General features: G+C 36.7%; 1 protein-coding gene across 1 annotated transcript in view; it reads left to right on the plus strand.

Annotated features, from left to right (window-relative positions):
- The first annotated feature begins 15,285 nt into the window (after positions 1-15,285).
- Positions 15,286-20,594, plus strand: part of LOC126373425 (uncharacterized) — a 39,890-nt gene continuing 34,581 nt past the window's right edge. The window contains exon 1 of the mRNA XM_050019583.1: positions 15,286-15,331. Within this exon, the coding sequence (XP_049875540.1) occupies positions 15,286-15,331 (46 nt within the window). The remainder of the gene's footprint in view (positions 15,332-20,594) is intronic.

Below are 20,594 nucleotides of genomic sequence, written 5' to 3' on the forward strand. Positions count from 1 at the left end.
TTAGGAAAGTTGGAAGGGAAATTACGCAGAAACGGGGGTAATTCTTGGTTTATGCGTTGCCGTGTATGGGTCGTTGCCTGAGCCGTGTTTATCAAAACTTACAAGTCTACACGTCCGCAAGCTACAAGTTACAAGTACGTGTGAATTACGTTTACCAAAAAATACGGAGATTGTATAAAATTATTATTGCGTATGGCAGACAAAAACAAAATATCCTGCGTGGATCATAATATAACCAAGTCCCTGCCGCATCCGTCACACAATGCAGCTCGGCTATGCCAATAAAATATACTTGTAAAATACATATTGACACTTGTAACATGTAATTTACAAGTGTAGTTTTAAAAAATTTACAAGAAATTTTCTTGTAAATTTTTTCATTTATCAAATATAGATCTTAGAATTGATCATTTCATGACGTGTTCGACCATTTTTTTTCTCACCTGATGGTAAATGACAATGTGGTCTAGGGTGGATCACGCTTACTCAGCAAATGCCTATTCACAGATTATAACGAGTCGGAAAAACAGACAGTTCCAGTTCTTGAGTTGATTTTGAAATGATCTCTTCTTCTTCTTTTTATTTAAGAGCTGCGCTTTTGTCGGTGGAGCCTTCATTAGGTACTCCATAGATAGGGCGTGCAGAACGGTGGTTGTCCCAATCGCCTTCCGTTCCGCAGTACACCGACCAATTTCTCAATCGGTGATGTTCTAGCTAGAGCCCTACCAGAATCCATTTCCTCGGCCGCCAACCAGTACCTATACCGCTGCTGCCCGGCATCAGGGGTGTGCTTTTGAAGTAGCGGCGCCTTTTTGGCGGGTTGAAATGATCATATTTCATGAAATAGCTAACTTAAATTAACCGTATCGGTTAATCATCAACGTTTAATGATATTTCAATCCGTGTTTGGCCATATTCACGCTATGTGGTGTAATAAAAATACGAATAACGGGTGTTGCCCTATAAACGATTAATTTATCGTTCTTCAATAATTGAATAATCGATTAGGTTCGTAATTAGTTACGAAATCGATACTATCAATATCGAAAATTGTACAGTTACATGCAAAACAAAAACAAAGCAACACCAGCGCCACTACCGGTGTATAATGTTACTATTTTACGATATGATTGTCTATGTTTGGCCATATCATGAAGTAATCATGCAGTAGTTGCTCATATCGTAAAATTTTTTGTGTTAAAATATAAGATAAAAGAAAACAACAATAAATATCTTACATCTTATCTTATCTTAAAAAAAAGAAAGTTATATTGAACTTGTTAATTGCATTCGCATTATTTTTGCATTAAGCACTTAGTCTAGGTTCAATTTTATTGAAAATGATTAGCATGTTTTGATGAACAGTCACCATGAAAAATAAATATTTATTAGGCGCCACACAGGCGTACCCAGCACAGGCAATTACTGTGAGATCAAATATTCGAATCAAATGAAAGAACATCGGCATCCAATTTCAAAATTCGAACATATAAAAATTTTAATTTTTTTTTTAACGTTCCGCGCGCAGCCTTCACGATTCAAGACTAAATACTCCTTATTCTACGCCCTGGGTGTAGTAACAAGGGTCATCATTTATTTATACCCAAAAACAAAGATAAAATACGCTTACATAATTTGTCTGTTATCCATGAAATTAGAATGTTAAACGAAAGCAAATTGAACAGCGCATTTTTTCGCTTAGCCATAAAAGTCCCATATTCCTTGTGATTTACCCCACTTTTACCTTTTGGGCGGTTAAGAAAATGACAGGTATACCATGTATTTTTTTTTTGACGTGACTTATTGTAGATTTGCCGCAGATGGCATTAACTACTCGGCCGGACAAATGGGGAGCGCTGAAAGCTCTCATCCGGTACAAATTTAAGACAACAGGCCTGAGGGTGCAGAGTTGGGCGCGAACCTCGACTTAGGGCGTCGTCTTAGAGGAAAAATATTTGAAAGAATTTATCGACCCTAGTGGGTCGATAGCGATAAGCGCTGATTGAGGAAAATCGTCGACCACGCCGGCGGGGTCGGTTTATGAAAAATAATCAGATTTGTGTACTGAAATCAGCAGAAAAATCATGTTATAGCGAAATTTATCAATTAATTCGGCAATAACAATAGGCTGGTTTCCAACTAGACAAATCAGTTATTTTTACATAACGTTACACGAAATTACTATGGGTTTTGTATGAAAAAGCAACCTGTAACGTCTTAGAAAATCGTGACAAAAATGTCGCACTTAGTAATTACATTTTTCTTTCATATTTAAGTAAGCTTTCAAAGCCAGAGTGAACAGGAACTTTCTGGGCGAGCTTGCTCCACCTTAGGCCTTGTCAATGCCTTCGGGCAAGTCTGGGGCCAAGAGCAAACCCATCAAAGGTAAAAAGAAAACAGTTTTTCATAATTTATCTTTGACCTAGGAAACAACCCAATAGATAGCTTGAGCACTTAATTATTTTTTGTATTAGTTTCTTCTGATGTGCTTTTGTTTTACATGTGGAAGCTTGTAATAGCCTCATATAGTCTAAGTTTTCATCTCGAGCTCCTCCGTGCTTAGGAAAGGCACGTTAAGCCGTTGGTCCCGGCTGCATTAGCAGTCGTTAATAACCACCAATCCGCACTGGGCCCGCGTGATGGTTTAAGGCCCGATCTCCCTATCCATCCATAGGGAAGGCCCGTGCCCCAGCAGTGGGGACGTTAATGTGCTGATGATGATGAGTCTATGTTTGTACATTAATATTTAAGGATCCGCGTTATCTTTCCTCATTGAATATGTTTTTTAAAAAGCAATAAAATAAAAATATTTGTATGTTTATCTCACGGTCCTCGCTACTTGTTCGTGGAGCTTTAGAATTAACTTTTAGAAAATATAATAAGTAAGTAAGTAAGTCATCAAACCACTAATTTAAGAGCCTCGCTCTTGTCGGTGTAGCATTCTCCATTCTTGTCTATCAAAGGCCAATTCCTTCACTTCCTTATAAGACACAACGTTCGCCTTCTCTTTAATCTGTTTCATGTAAGCTCTACTTGGTCTTCCCTTTCCTCTCTTTCCTTGTAGCTTCCCTTCTATGATGTTTTTAATAAAGTCGTCGTAAGTAGAATATAAAATAAGACGTAAAACAAGCCAGCGTGTAAACAAATGTTTGTAAGGTTTGGCGACTTTATGAGAGCACATACGTATAACTTCAAAATTCTAGATTAAGTAAATTAAATTAATCTTTTTTGAGGTTATGTATACGTTTTTACAATAAAATACCAGATAATAGTTTAAATTTGTCAGAAAATAAATTTAAAGCTCATGTGAAACTTTATGTAAAAAGCTTATTATAAGATTAATGACTACCTAAATGATAAAAATGTCTGGTATTGAGTGTGTTCCTCTAGTTATTAAATAACTTGTAATGTATATCCTCATTGGTTTTTAAAAAGATGTGTTGCTGTTGCAGTTTCTTGTCATTTCTTCTCCTCAGCCATAACACCTTGCGAAATGACGTAAATTAAATTCAAAAATATTACATTGACCTTCAACAAGTTTATTCATGATAATTACGTTGAATAAATGATTCTGATTTCTAACGCAGCAGCAAAGATTTGATGTTTTTAAAATTGTACTGTCGTAAAAGCAAAACAGATTGCTATCTGTAGACTATGAAGGTACAGAAGAACTATTAAAATAGATGGTTTATTTTTCTCGTTGAGGTAAATAATGCTTTTCTTCTGTTCTTGCATTTTTCTTACTTTGTGTTCTGATTTTTACTTTAATATTAAATTTTTCTAATGTCTTTATATCTTACTTCCTTATATTTTTGACTTTGTTATACTTTTCTGTTTTAATTGTATATGTTTTATTATAAATGGCAATATAATAGCATAAGTCTAAATAAATGATTTTCGAATTTGTTTTCGAATTCATGTTTGGATCATACATTATTATCACGTGCTCAGCGGTGAAGGAAAACATCGTGAACCCACATTCCCGAGAAATGCATTTCGGAGGTATGTGACCTAATCTATATTGGGCTGGTTATGCCTACGCTTGATTTTCAGTTCCATACTTTAGCAATGGAAAATTCCAATTGATATCAACTAAGAATCATGGTCTCAATCATCCCTCAAAGTTTTCGTTACGATGTCACTAACACCCTGTACATATAGGTATTTGTCAGATGCGTTGACAAATCCCGTTCGAATTCTAAAGGTTGTACCGTCGATAGGTCTAACCTTCACTTTTTGTAAAAGAAGCAACAGTTAAGTAAGTAATATTTAATTAAAAAGTCGACGTCCAAAAAAATAAATAGCATGAAAACTTGGTGGCTAGAAGTTTGGACAATGACAAAGTTTCCAACAACTTTAGTACTAAATGAGTGTCGAAATTTGCCAAGCGTTCACGTTTTTCATGAATGTAGGTGTTACTTACGTAAAATTTACGTACCTACCTACGATTCTACAAGTGACCTACGAGCGATTAGCGTGTATTATATTGAATTAAAGCTCATAAAAGTGGAAAGTGCGTGTGTGTGTATGTGTGTGCATATGCCCCGCACGCCTTGCGCCGCACGCCTTGCTACTGTGTACAGTCATGAGCAATATAATGTACCCACTTTAGGATTCTGTCGCACTAACATATTTGACATTTAGTGAGACTTACAGTTCAATTTGTCAAAAAAGTTAATGTGACATGGTACCAAAGTGTATACATATTAATGCTCGTGACCGTACATTCATATTCGTGGGAGTAGTGACCGACCGAAACTAGATTTTAGGGCCGAAACCGAAACCGAAACTTCCACATAGGGTCATGTTTTAAAAACTGAATAGGCAATTAGGTACGTAAGGTATACTCTTGATTCCCGATTCCTGCAGACACCAACTAATTTTATTTTAAGTTATACCCGTCATTTTCTTGTCCGTCGAAAAGGAAAGGGACGGATGATTAACAGCTGTTAATTTTCAAATGACCGAGAATGATTAAGTGATCCGAACGAATCAAATAAATATCTCGCTGGTATGCAAACCGTTTGACGTGTTAAACTTCAATCTCAAAATCAGTTCTTCCTAACCAACAACACACAAAGTGATATTTGCCATAAAAACAAGACAATAATATCGATGAAAATTGTCAAAAAAGCTGTGTTGTGTGTTTAGTGTGTGTGTTAAGATGTGTGGAATGTGATATCTATACCTAAGCCGCAGTTTCCTAGCTTAGGATTGCACTCAGCTCCTAAAGTTCCAAATTAAAATGCACTTTGTTGTTTTATTTGTGACCCGACAAAACTTTTCTCGTATAATATTAAAGTGGAATTTATTTGATTTTGAACTGGTTTTAAACTACTGTTTTGATTATTTTGGTATGCGAGAAAACCTGTATTGGGCTGGTTTTCGCGGGTTGGAAGGTCAGTTACATAGACGTGTAAAAAACCGGACCTGTCAATTCTTGAGGTTAGGTAAACGGACCCCGTGAAAAAATGGGATAACGCTAGGGAGACAACAAGCATCACGCCTGTATCCCTGAAGGGTTAGGCAGAGATATTAGCTTTTCTTTGTTTACACAATCGTTGTTCTAAATATTATAATATGTTAAGAGCCTCATACTACAAACCGGGCAAATATCCTGGAAACCATATTATTATGAAACTTTATACTGGGAATTTTAACTTGCTTACTAACTAGTTACCTAATGGCCTCCATTCCTGCACACATATCCTAACTTTATTTTAAGTTATACATACATACATAAACTCACGCCTATTTCTCACCGGGGTAAGCAGAAACTATAGAATTCCATTTGCTTCGATCCTGACACACTTCTCTTGCTTCCTCCACATTCATCAATCGCTTCATACACGCACGCCGGTTCAGAGTAGATCGTATTGAACCTTTTCTAAGGACATCTCCAATTTGATCATCGTAAGTCCTTCTCGGTCTTCCTCTGCCAGCCCTACCATCAACTTTCGCTTTATATGCCGCTTTTGCAATTCTATTATCCTTCATCCGTTCAACGTGTCCAAACCAACCTAACATTCCCTTCTCAATCCTAGTCACTATATCGTCTTTTACACCACATCTCTGTCTTATCACACTGTTTCTCACTCTATCACTCAACTTAAGTTATACCAGTCATTTTCTTATCCGCCGAAAAGGAAAGCGACGGATGATTGACAAGTGTTAATTTAAAAATTAAAGAATAACTTGAGCGAGTAAAATAAGCATAGCATATGCGACCCGTTTGACATGTGCTGTTAATTCAATTCTGTCGGGTTATTGTCCAATATAAAATATGGGAAGGGTTTTTTGTGCCTAAAGTTGACGTGTGTTCCATAAATTTTATGCCTGTCGATTATCCATTTCTTTCTTACCTATTCAGCAGGTAAGGAAATGACAGGTAATAAAATTAGATGGTGTGTACAGGAATCAGCATCAATCTGTGTCTTGTCTATACACTCCAGTATTTGGAAGATTATTTACATTTCCTTGACATGTCTCTCTCGCACTAAACTGTTATGTATATTTCAGCAGGCGTAGCACTGTAAGCGTGCGGCTCTTTCTCGCCTCGACATACGTCACCCGTCACTCTCTCACAGTACTGCACAGAAAGAGACAGATGATCTCTGTCGCGGCTTACGGCAGTTGTTGTCACACGCACCATGCTAGAGCAGGATAGTATGACTGCTCTCTTCCACGTGCCTACAAAATTAGCTACAAGTATCCCCTAAGGGTAGGAAAAAATAACCAAAACCATTACCAACTTGTCCAAAACAGTAGTAACCTTGGAATCACTTTGTGTCCTTTACATTTGTTTTTTTTTTAATTAAAAGTTGGTCGCAAGTTACATTTTAAATACTTACTCTAATGATACGTAATCACTCTCGTAATCCCTAATTGGGTGGGCAGAGAAATCAGAAGTTGTTTTCATTAGTTTTTAACACATTTTTTACCGACTTCAAAAAAGGAGGAGGTTCTCAATTCGACCGTATTTTTTTTTTGCTTGACCAACTGCAATCACTTTTTGATATGAAGTCTTTGAATTCATTTGGTGCCTTGTGTAACAAGTAATCAACCCATCGCCCAAGTTATGTTTTTTTATTATTAAAAATAGGTCTGGCTTGAACACAGCCTGATAATAAATGAAGATGTCACCAAAGGTAGTACACGCTTGCCTAGTAAACGACTCACTCCAGTTTTGAGGAAGAGTAAACAGGCAGGGACAAAACAGGAGAGGTATCATGCATTCGGATAGCAGTGCGTGTACGCACTGGCGTTGTGATCGGCACGTACCTACTTACTCGTACTTATAGTATAATAAATAGGTATAGGCGCACATACCACGATCATATTTAGGATGTTTTAACAAATCAAGAGTACTTACATACTTACTTTAAACTGGCTAACATACATGAAGACGGAATACATGATTACAAGTCAGTCGATTACATAAGATTACTAAATCTTTTAAGGGGCAATGTATACGTTCTTACAATAAGATTCTCATTGACATTCAGAATTTGCCTTTCAACTGTTTTAAGACAGTAGTTAAACAAAAACTTTACAAAAAAGGTTATTATAAAGTTAGTGATTATTTAGAAGATATGAATGCATGGGTTTAACTGTCTGAGAACTGATATTAGGCAGCTAAATTACTCAATTGTATACCAATATTTTGTGTTTATTTTTATTTTTTTAAAGAACGTCTAGGGCCCTGTGCCGAGGTTTTTCTTGCAGCTTCTTTTCCCCGGCTATACAGGTTGTGAGAAGCTGCAGTAGTTTTAGGCAGATGAGACGTTCGTTATGTAAAAATTGACGATTCAAAGTGTAACTATGTTACCTACTGAATAAAGATATTTTTGAATTTGAAGAGATTTATTACACTTAAGATAAATAGTGGATGATATTTGAAAGAATTAATCGACTTTAGGAGGCCGGTCGCCATAAGCGCTGAAAGAAAGACACCTTCGATCACGCGCCGGCGGGGTCGGTATCGGGAACATGCTAATCCGTACTTCCATACTAATAATATACACCTCTAGATACCCCTTTGGGGATACAGGCGTGATATTTATGTTTGGGCTATGGCAGAAGGTTCTATTGGGTGTGGGTGCACGATGACTGGTATTAACACAGAATAGTTGACCTTTGACATCATTAATTATTTTGTCATGTATACGCCAGAGACGTGAGTGAGACGTTCCTGTGTAGCCTAGATCCGTGGGAGTTAGCATTCATACATAAACTCACGCCTAAAATCTCCAGGGTGGGCAGAGCCACAAGTGATCGGGGTTAAATCAACCACATCCAGCCGTTAAGGCCGCTTCTGCCCACCTTAGAATAAGTTTATCCTGTAAATGTCTTGTAAATTTGTGTGCAATACAGTGTTATATTATTATTATCAAAGCACATAATAACGGGTTCTTACCGCGTTTAAAGCAGGGATATGAGACCTCCGATATTTCGACACTTGCAAGTGCCAAGATCACGGGATGACTGATGAGATTGGAGTGGAGTAGGTAGATCCATAATGTGTGTGTGTGTGTGTGTGTGTACGTATGTGTTTTAATAATGATAATAACCGCGTAAACTTAAAACAATGTATTATGAAAGCAATTAATCTAAAAAGCAATATTGCTATTCGGTATTTGTTGAAATTGCGCATTTAATATAAACATACAAATAGCAATATTCCTTTTTTAGATGAATTGCTTCGATGTGGCCTTTTTAACCCACGCAGAAGACAATTTGCAGCCGAGTGGCAGTTCATAGTACGGGGGTTTAGAACTTGGAACCACGCTGGTCCAATGGGGGTTGGTGGGTCGTCAGAGCCTCCTGCCGTTGCTATACTAACATAATATAATAATATCAAGACCGAAATAAATCTGAAAAAGTTGCAATGGTCCATCGAGCTGTTTTATCACCCTTTTTAGAAACAATAATAATATATACTGATGACGACAAAACTTAAGTACGTCCTTATAAAAAAAAATAACATTTTGACCTTTCGTCTACGAATTTCGTAAATAGTCCTATCTCATTGGATGTTGTCTTCCAGCTGGTTTATTCTTAAAGGAAACAACATTACTTTGTTGCACAGAAAAATGGAACTCTTAGGTAGTTTAAAAATAGAATGCATCTGGCACTCAGTACACTTCACTACCTCTTACCTGAAATAAAAATAAAAAACATATAAGTGATTTTTAGGGTTCCGCAGTAAATAAGGAGCCCTTAGTTTCGCCATGTCCGTCCGTCTGTACGCGGCTTAGTTCAGAGACTATTAATGACGCTGACAAAGATTTTTTTTCCTCTCTAACTTGCGATCGGTTTTCCAACCATAAGCAGTTTTTTGCTAAGCAGTATTGGCGTGTAAGGCATGCCCGCCCATTGTTGGGATGCCTGCATGTAGTGACAAAGTGATATTTTTTTTCGTGTTAATATAACACATTACACACACACACACACACACACACACACACACACAGTGAGGACACATAGCGAGGAGAACCGATGGCCGCTGGGGCGGAAAGGTTCTGGAGTGGCGACCACGTGTCGGACGACGCTCAGTGGGTAGGCCCGCTACAAGGTGGACCGACGATCTGGTGAAGGTGGCGGGAAGCCGCTGGATGCGGGCAGCGCAGGACCGATCGTCGTGGAGATCCTTGGGGGAGGCCTATGCCCAGCAGTGGGCGTCGTGCGGCTGATGATGATGATGATAACACATTATGACGAACTCATAACAACACATAACACATATCTGGCGAGGAGTGGGCTTATTACTCTGCCTACCCTTTCGGGGGTACAGGTGTGATGCTACGCTATTTATACCTGTAATGAACACATTGTATGAGCAAAGAATTTAATAAATAAATATACTTAGTGTGAATCAGATCGCATTTGCATTTGTTTCTCACACATCTACTCAAGCAACTATTTCGGCAATATTATGCATTAACTTGCATTTTATTTATTAGAGTCAAAGGGTCTCATCTATATTATTGTGTTTGTAAAGGTATATGAAATCATAGACAGTTGTACCTACATTACTGTAACGAATTTATAAGCGAAGCTATCACGACAGAGTGAAAATTACATGTGTAAAACAGACACCTACAAAGCCCCTTTTATAAGCCCGTATATTGTGTCGAATAGCTACGGAACCCTACATTACCTAGCCCAACCGGCACTTGGCCAATTTTTAGTATGGGACAAACCTGTGTACTGTCTTCTTCACTATTATTCTGGCATTGAATAAAAACCTAAATTTAATTCAATTGATAACATCACGCCTGTATCCCACAAGGGGTAGGCATTAGTATACAGTATATACCAACACCCACTGCTCGCCACGCCATTAACCGGTCATAAATTACTATTTTATTTATTTACTAGCTTTTGCCCGCGACTTCGTCCGCGTGGCGTGTTATATAAGAGAGAGATCTTTGTGTGTGTGGGAGTGCATACTCATGCAGTTTAGATTTTTTCATACAATTTTTTTTCCCGCTAACTCCCATTTTTCAAAATACAGCCAAAAATAAACTTTATATTTACTAAGGTATGTATGCATGCTAGATTGAATCAATTGATTGAATTGATTTTTTTTAATTGATTGTTCATTGAGTTTTAATATTAATACACACTTCCTCTCTTCCCTTCAACGTTGCTGTGCCCTACAGGGTCCATGTTTTAGTCCCTATGCCTATGTAACACCCCATTGTACTACATGGAATGCAATAAATAATTTAATTGAATTGAATTGAAAACATCTATCTTACGCGGTTTCGATTTTTTCATACAAATGTTTTTTTCCCGCTAACTCCCGTTTCCATGGGAATTTTGCTATATCCTGTTGCAACTAAGCTTTAAGTTAACTAAGGTACCTGCATGCCAAATTTCAAGCGTCTAACTTAAGCGGTTTAGATTTTTCATACAAAAGGATTTTCCCGCTAATTTCCGTTCCCGTGGGAATTCCGGGAATTCCTTTCTTAGTGCACCTCTACGGTACCTAAGCTATGTCCGTTCCAAATTTCAAATGCCTACGTTTAGCCGTTCAGGCTATGCGTTGATATGTCAGTCACTGAGTCAGTCAGTTTGTCCTTTTATTTAGATTTGATTTTTTCATACAAATGTTTTTTCCCGCTAACTACCGTTCCCGTGGGAATTTTGTAATATCCTGTTGCAACTAAGCTTTAAGTTTACTAAAGTACCTGCATGCCAAATTTCAAACGTCTAACTTGAGTGGTTTAGATTTTTCATACAAAAGGATTTTCCCGCTAATTCCCGTTCCCGTGGGAATTTCGGGAATTCCTTTCTTAGTGCACCTCTACGGTATCTAAGGTACCTGCGAGCCAAATTTCAAACATCTAACTTGAATGGTTTAGATTTTTCATACAAAAGGATTTTCCCGTTAATTCCCGTTCCCGTGGGAATTTCGGGAATTCCTTTCTTAGTGCACCTCCACGGTACCTAAGGTACCTGCATGACAAATTTCAAACGTCTAACTTGAGTGGTTTAGATTTTTCATACAAAAGGATTTTCCCGCTAATTCCCGTTCTCGTGGGAATTTCGGGAATTCCTTTCTTAGTGCACCTCTACGGTACTTAAGGTATCTGCATGCCAAATTTCAAACGTCTAACTTGAGTGGTTTAGATTTTTCATACAAAAGGATTTTCCCGCTAATTCCCGTTCCCGTGGGAATTTCGGGAATTCCTTTCTTAGTGCACCTCTACGGTACCTATGGTACCTGCATGCCAAATTTCAAACTTCTAACTTGAGTGGTTTAGATTTTTCATACAAAAGGATTTTCCCGCTAATTCCCGTTCCCGTGGGAATTTCGGAAATTCCTTTCTTAGTACACCTCTACGGTATCTAAGGTACCTGCATGCCAAATTTCAAACGTCTAACTTGAGTGGTTTAGATTTTTCATACAAAAGGATTTCCCTTCACTACTCTGCTCCTATTGATTGTAGCGTGATGAAAAGTATACTATAACCTGTCCAGGAGTATGAAGAATAATTGTACCAAGTTTCATTAAAATCCGTCCAGTAGTTTTTGTTTCTATAAGGAACATACAGACAGACAGACAGACAGACAGACAGACAGACAAAAATTTTACTGATTGCATTTTTGGCATCAGTATCGACCACTTATCACCCCCTGATGGTTATTTTGAAAAAATATTTAATGTACAGAATTGACCTCTCTACAGATTTATTATAAGTATAGATTATTTTTTTGTTATTATTTTTCTGTTCCTTTTACGTTTCTGTTAATAATTGTGATTTTGTGTAAGTTTTTTTTCCTACTGAGTTTGTATTCTAGATTAAAGAAAAGGTTAACGTCGTGTCTTATAGGGAAGTCAAGGAATTGGCCTTTGATAGACTGGAATGGAAAATGCTACACCGACAAGAGCGTGGCTCTTAAATTAATGATGATGTTTGTATTCTAACTGTGGCGTCCTCTAATAATAAATACTTTCTTTCTTTCTTTAAATCCTGAAAACCATGTGTTACAATTATCTATGTTTGAATTCAAACTCATAAAGTCGAATCAGTAGTCCCTACCTACCCGGGTGGGAAATAGGCGTGAATATTATGTAAATATTACAATTTTGCAAACAATGGAAAGAGGAAGAGGAGGCTTTTGTTCAGCTATGTGATCCCATTGGCACATAATTTATCTCAAAATTTCAAGTTTGGTGGTGAAATTTCATATTATTTTTTCGTGAAAAATTGGGTTCCGACATGAAAAAGATCCAAAAGGATCCTCGGTTCCGACATGAAAAAGGAATTTTTCAATTCCCAATTTTCCCAATTTCACCAATTTTTCACGAAAAAATTATATAACAGTTCGCCAACTTGGCACATTTTTATATTCACCCATATGTAACCGTCTTTTTTTACGTGACTTATTGTAGGTTTGCTGCAGATGGCATTAACTACTTGGCCGGACAAATGGGAAGCGCTGAAGGCTCTCACCCGGATTCAATCAATCAAATCAAAACACAGTTTTAGAAAAGGTCTTTAAAATCCTCCTGTCCTTTCTAACGTGAGTCCGTCGAATCATCCGTTTGTCGGATTTTACGACCTGCCATCTATAATTCCGTACATAAACAGCCTATAGACGTCCCACTGCTGGGCACAGGGCTTCCCTCAATCAACCGGAGGGGGTATTCTAAAATTCCGTAGAAAACATTAATAGACTATACTTATAGCTCAGGTTATTAGATTTTATTTATTATTAGCTGCATTTATCCTACTAACCAGAATTCTATTCTAAGTCGAAGCATCTAAGTTCCACAAAGGTAGCCATCTAAGTGTGGTTATTTATTAGAAACGCCAGTTGTTCTAGAACTGGGGTTGAACATGCCACAATGAAGGAGTTCATCTAAAAAAGCAATATTGCTACTCGTCACTAAAAAAAATTGAATGACAAATTCCTTGTCTATAATGCGTAAATAATGACTTCTTATCATGTGGGTTGTAAGGTGGAATATCAACCCCATCAACCCTGTTGTCAGAGTTATTATTGAGCCGCCATAGGCCCCTGACATGGCTCATGTAACGACTTACTCACATCAGTAAGTAGCAACCGGGACCAACGGCTTAGCGTGCGTATAATGTCCTAACCAAACTAGGGATCACAAAGTGATTTTTGTGACATGTCCCCACCGGGATTTGAACCCGGGGCCTCTGGATCGTGAGCCCAACGCTCAACCACGGAGGCCGTCTAATAATGCCGTAAGCTTCCCAAAGAAAAAAAAACAAAATGTTGACTAATCATAAGCTACGTATATATTAGTATCATTACCCTAGTTAAGATTACATAATTTGTGTTACCTTTGTGAAGAAAAAATAAAGATTTATTAGGTGTTTATTATTATTTATTTATTATTAAAAAAATCCACATCTACATTGTCCAAAGTCTAACCGATGTCGAGGGCAACATATTCCACCAAGACCCGTTTCAGGGTTAATTTTTACCTGACTACGAGTACCTCGAAGCTAACAGGAGGGTTATGTGTTTACCCGCTATGCAAGTACGTCTGTAAAAACCTACGAGCCAATCTGTCCAAACGAGATGACATGAGATGAAACAAAATGACTCGACATGATGAGATTCTTGAACATCTTTGTAGTAAGTACCATGTTTTATGAGCAAATAAAGTAATTTGAATTTGAGGGTTCGCTTACTGCGGCATGCGACGACGGCTGTCTCTTCTTGCTTCCTCCACATTCATCATTCGTTTCATACACGCACGCCAGTTCAGAGTGGATCGTACTATGTTTTTTTAGAATATCCACAACTTTGGTAGGTAATATGAGTTAGATTTCATGTTTGGATCATAACACATAAACAGCCTATATACGTTCCACTGCTGGGCACAGGCCTCCCCTCAATCAACCGGAGGGGGTATAGAGCATACTCCACCACGCTGCTCCATACACTACGCATACACACGCACTATGCATATGCTGCTCTGCTGTTTGGATCATATACATAATTTATATCACGTGCTTTCCAAAATTTTTAGCCGATTAATGGCACTAGGCTCGCCCCCTATTATTTTATTACAGACCTCTGCCTACCCCCTCGGGGATACAAGTGCGATGCCATGATAATATTATATCCACAACTTGGACGAAAATATAAACAAATTGTAAAACAATAAAAAACCTCTGCTAAGTACGTAATATTGATCAGCCAATAGAATTGAAAAATACTGTTTTTAATCTGTGCATATTAAAAGGATTAATAGGAAACGAATCATGGCGAATAATGCGAAAAAAATGAAATTGCGCGTTGGATTCCAAACGGCGATATATCATGTGGTAAAAAATTACTATTATTACTCATAAATAAAGGTTACATACTGTTATCTTCGTATTTGTGGGCGAATGAGGTGCGATGGCCGTAGGACGTAAAATAGACGCGTTGACCCGAAAAATACAAAAAATAAAACAAATTAAAATTACTTAAAAAAACTACAAAGCATGATTGATGAAGGCACAATAGTAATCAAACCCGAGACACAATATGTTTGAAAATATTAGTCAGTTTAATTAATGTTCTATGTAGAATAAAAAAATACTTAAAATACGGAAAATAATTCTAAACAAAAACTCCAATGTAACACAAAGCAATTCAGCTATAAAAGGGTTCTATAAAAAAACAACTTGCATTTGAAAGTTTTAATGAAACGCAGCGAGTTTACGTAGTAGGGGCGCGGTCGGTGGCTCTGGGCGGGCGGCCGCAGCTATAAGGGCGGGCGGAAGGCTTCGCAGCCACTCCAGCACCATGTACGCAGCTCCGACGGTCGTCACCGCGTTCCTCCTACTTGCCGGTTAGTGCAAACTTCACGCACTTTACCTTACCTACCTATCTCTATAAATAACCTTTTAAAAATTAAACTCAATTTAAAAAATAAATACTTGTTAATTTAAAAAATAAATACTTGTTAATTTAAAAAAATATTTTCGAACGCGCGAGTTTCGAAATTTGTTTTTTCTTGATCTAATCTGTTTTTCTAATTTCGAATTTCCTAAACTATTTTTTTTTATTTAATTTAAATATTTAATTTTACGCGCGAATTATTTTTTTTTCCATTTGTTCGGTTTATTATTTTGGAGAAAGTTTATCTGTGTTATAAATTACATCTCTTTGCTGTGTGGTTTTTCGTGTGTTTGATGTTTTTTTTTGTATTTCTTTTCTCTTTCGTTCACAATGTTGAAGTGTGATAATAGAATTAACTTTTATTACTCGTAAATTATATACTTTTCGCTGACATAACATAAGAAAGTGTGTTTATTATATAGCCGAGTATTAAGGTAAGTACCTAATTAGGTAAGTAATTATTTTATTTTATTAGATGTATGTGTAACTTACTTAGATTATCAATTTATATCAGTTTCTAAAAATTACTAAATGCATAAAAAGTACTCTTGCAAAAAAAAATAGGCTATGAGTATTAAAAATGAACGTAACTTAAATAAATAGGTATTCATAAGACTTCACGAAGAAAATTATTTCATTTCCTTCTTTCTGGGCACTGTCTAGGTGTGAAGGTTCTTACGAGTAACATTACCACTTGTTGCATGAAATCATAACGAGCCGTGGCTTAAATTATCCTTTATAAGATAAGATAAGATTCTTTATTTGCCATAAATGCAGCGTGACAGATGTTACAAAAAATATAGTTTACCGTGCATTTAAATTACATAAATCATGCAAAATTTATAAAATTTAAAATATAAAAGTGTCATTACAAAGGTCCTATTATCAAATTAATTGTTGTACAGATTTAAATAAATGTCATTAATTTTGTAGACTAGTTAAACTTTTATTTACACCATAAACAAAACAGTTACAGAACAAAAATATTTGAAAAATATAAAACAAAACAAAAATAAAATAAAAATAAAAACAAATAAACAGAACTCAAAATAAAATAAATTATGTACAATTAACACTTAAAATAAACTATATTAATTCTATTTTTTTGTAGACTATATACAAAGGCTTTTTTAAATAAAAAGAAAACGATCTCAAAAAAAAGACAGTGACTATGAATTAAGTGTACGAATTGACAAGTAACACGGACTCAAGTACTATAATTATTATCTTACTAAGTATAATAAATAAGCTAAATAACTTAAGTTTTTTTTCTTATTTTTATATTTATTAAGTCAAAAAACTAAATATAATAAATATAATAATAAAACAATAAATACAGTTTAAAATATGCGTTTTATAAACATAGTTTAACACTAAGCCACGCTCTTATCGGTGTAGCATTCCCCATGCTACTTTCTAGGCAGAAAATCGGGCAGTGCGGAGTAAATTAATAAATTTGAAATACAAATGAATCAAACACTATAATAAAGGAAATAAAATGGTCTAATAAAAACAATATATTCATTATTTTATATTTACTTACAAAAAAAAAAACAATAAATACATTTTAAAATATGCGTTTTATAAATATGTTTAATAATAAATTCATTATTTTATATTTACTTTAAAAAAAAGTATAATAATTGTTTGTTACGCTTTTACGCATTCACTACTCAACCGATAATTATAAAATTTGCATACGTATACGTGGGCAGGGGTACCTACTTACCGGGAAAGAGCCCTCAGCGCTCTCCATTTGTCCGGCCAAGTAGTTAATGCCATTTGCTGCAAATCTACATTAAGTCACGTCAAGAAAAGGATAAATAAATACAAATATACTTTATTGCATACATCATACAAAACAAGTTTTACACACATGGACGAAAGGTACAGTACAATCTGGCAGCCTTATTGCTAAGCAGCAATTTCTTCCAGGCAACCAGTGACAAGAAAACATTAACCACACTTCAAAGGAAAAGTTTACTCGCTTATAGTCCGTCTAGGTAGGTATTCTTCTATCGCGTGGGTTCCGAAACGCGTTGTACCATCTAATTTTTTTTGTATGTTTTGAGTCAATAAATATATATGTTTTAAATTTTTTTCTGACAATCTCAAATGTGTTCAGCACTCGTCCAAAGGGAAAATAACCAATACAAAACTAATCAATGTGATGATTGCTATACGCCCCTAGTTTTCACCGAATTATTTCGCAATTATGGTTATGGTAATCACCAAAACATGATTCACATTTCCAGTAAACAATACACAAGTATAAGTTCATTTTCCCGCTTCCAATCGTCTACCAAGAATCGTATTCATGACTAACCATTCACACCCTAATAGGCTAGATAATAAGCTCGTAGAAAATCAAAATATTTGGACCATAAATTGGAACGCTTGCTTTTGAAGTCGCAGGTGCGAATCCAGCACCAATGATTGTCGAATTTGCCCATTTTCCTGTTTCCTGTTTCGCTTCCTAGACGTGGGGACTTTTAGTCAACTCCCTATACACCTTGAATACATTTAAAAGAATCGCTTGGGTCCTTTCTCACGCACTATACACCCCCTTCTGAGCCATTTGTTGACCGGACTATAATGTTATGACTTTATGACAGTATGGTTTAGAGAACAACCGTGGTAGCCCAGTTGGTAGCACGCTTGCCTCTCACTTTGAGGTTGCAAGAGCGAATCCAGCACAGGCCTAAACCGATGATTGTCGAATTTGCTTTCGAACTCATGTTTGGATCGCCGGGGTTCGAGCCCAACTGGGCACCCTCAGGCCTGTTGTCTTAAACGTTGTACCGGGTGAGAGCCTTCAGCGCTCCCCATTTGTCCGGCCAAGTAGTTAATGCCATCTGCGTAAAATCTACAATAAGTCACGTCAAAAAAAAAAGAAAAAGAAAAGTTTGGATCATAAATGATTTACCCGTGCTCAGCGGTGAAGAAAAACATTGTGAGGAAACCCACATCCCCGAGAAATGCATTTTCGGAGGTATGTGACTCAATGTGACCTAACCATTGGGCTGGTTTTTCTGCTGGTTGGAAGGTCAAACAGGCAGTCGCTTTTGTAAAAAACCGGGTCGTGAAAAACGGGATAATACTTGGAGGATGATAAATGATTATCACGTGCTCAGCGGTGAAGGAAAATATCGTACGAAAATCAGATTCCCGAGAAAGGCGTTTCAGAGCTTCTGCCGTATAGCCGTCGCCGCGTCCAAGTCTGGTACCAGGGTTGAACCGGCTCTCGTCGTTTAAGAAGCAAGCTGGTGAACCACAAGACCACAGTGACTTGTTTTCTTTTTTTAGAACAATACAATAAATTCGTTAATGAATTTTCTATTGTAAGTATTCTGAACTCCAGCTAAAAATAACTATCTGAATTAATTGCAAAAAACTTTTTTAATTCTTATCGTTGATTTGACCCTCAAGGTTTTCTTTATCTGTAATTAAAAAATGTAGAATATGTAGGTACTTATTCTAAATTTTCTCTCTCGTTTGGGTTGTGAAGTCAGTGACGAACCTCATCAACTCTGGTGTCAGGGTTAGTATTGAGCCATCGAAAACCTCTGATAAGGTTCGTGTAACGACTACACACTTAATTAAATAAACAGTTAAGCCGTTGGTCCCGGTTATTACTTACTTACTGATATAAGTAAGTAATTACATGAGTCATGTCAGGGCCTTTGGCGGCTCAATAATAACCCGGACACCATGGTTGATGAGGTTGGTAATCCACCACACAACCCACACGAGAGAAACAAGTAAAAAGTAGCCGGGTCACCTATGAAAATATACCTACTTTTTCAGTACATAATAAAATAATAATATTAATCATTTATAACAGTCAATAAAGTCATAGTTAATAGTTAATAAAGTTCGCTCGGCCATTATAGATAGCGATACGGCTCACCACCTTATCACGTAGGTCTAACAGAAAGTTTGGTAAAGTATCTTGCCATGGATGAAGAAAGAAAGAAAGTATTTATTGATCTTTTTTTTTGGATGTAAGTAAGTACCTCTGTCTACCACAATTGAGATATAGTCGTGAGTTTATGTTATGTTTAGTTCAAAAGTAAATCGACAAAAACATTTTTAATGCTTACTTACGCGATATGTGCCGTGTTTAACAAAACTTACAAGTCACACGTGCACATATATTTTTAGCTTCCTACCTTGAAAACTGCCAAAAGTCCCATATAAAATAACACCCTCTCCTTTGAAGGGGTTGAGGACAAATTTCCAAGAAAAAAAATGATGCCCGATTTTATTTTGTTAAGTACGAATAGTCCGCATACCAATTTTTAAAAATTGGTAATAAAGAAAGCTAAATAGCTTTCTACTTTGAAAATTGCGGAATGCTTCATACAAACTTCCGCCTCCCATTTTAGGAAGTCGGAGGGTTAGAAAGAGACAAAAATTAGCCTATGTCAGTCTCCGTCCCTTCAACTATCTCCACTTAAGAAATCACGTCAATTCGTCGCTCCGTTTTGCCGTGAAAGACGGACAACAAACAGACACACACACATTCCCATTTATAATATAAGTATGGAGACTATGGCTCTAAATTATAGCAAAATAAATACGATAGTTTAATATACTTAGGTACTTGTTTTTCGTTTCAAATGACAGCAATTATTCTTCAGAGGATCGCGCTACAAAATTCATTCCTGAATTAAGTGTGGCGGACAATTTGTAGATTAAACACTTCTTTCTAATTAACAACGGGCGAAATGAGAGCTTTATAAGTGTAGGTATGAGGAAAAGTGATGTGCTAACTTATAATAATGGATGACACACTTACTATAAATGTTACACGTGTTACTCACCAAATGCTGTAATAAAAAAATATATAACCTCAGAAACTCAGTAGTGCGATTATGACAGCCATCTTTTTTTTTACAACTTGTGCCCGGTTTATCGCAAAAGCACACCTTGGACACTTCATACAACCACCCTCGTTTAACACAGACACTACACATTGACATTATCGTACACGTGCATCTGTGTGTGTGACGTCTGACACCATACGATTCAAGTCTAAACTATGTTCGAGGGGGGGTGAGGTAATCAGACGCTGGTGGGGAGCGGAGAGTAGCCGTTCTATACGTAGTATTATTCATTATTCTATGGCAATAGGCTCCCTATTACATGAGACTTAAACAGAACGGCGAGGAGTGGGTGTACTATACACCTCTACCTACCCCTCCAGGGGT

This window comes from Pectinophora gossypiella, chromosome 15 (assembly GCF_024362695.1).
Source record: "Pectinophora gossypiella chromosome 15, ilPecGoss1.1, whole genome shotgun sequence".
NCBI lineage: Eukaryota > Metazoa > Arthropoda > Insecta > Lepidoptera > Gelechiidae > Pectinophora > Pectinophora gossypiella.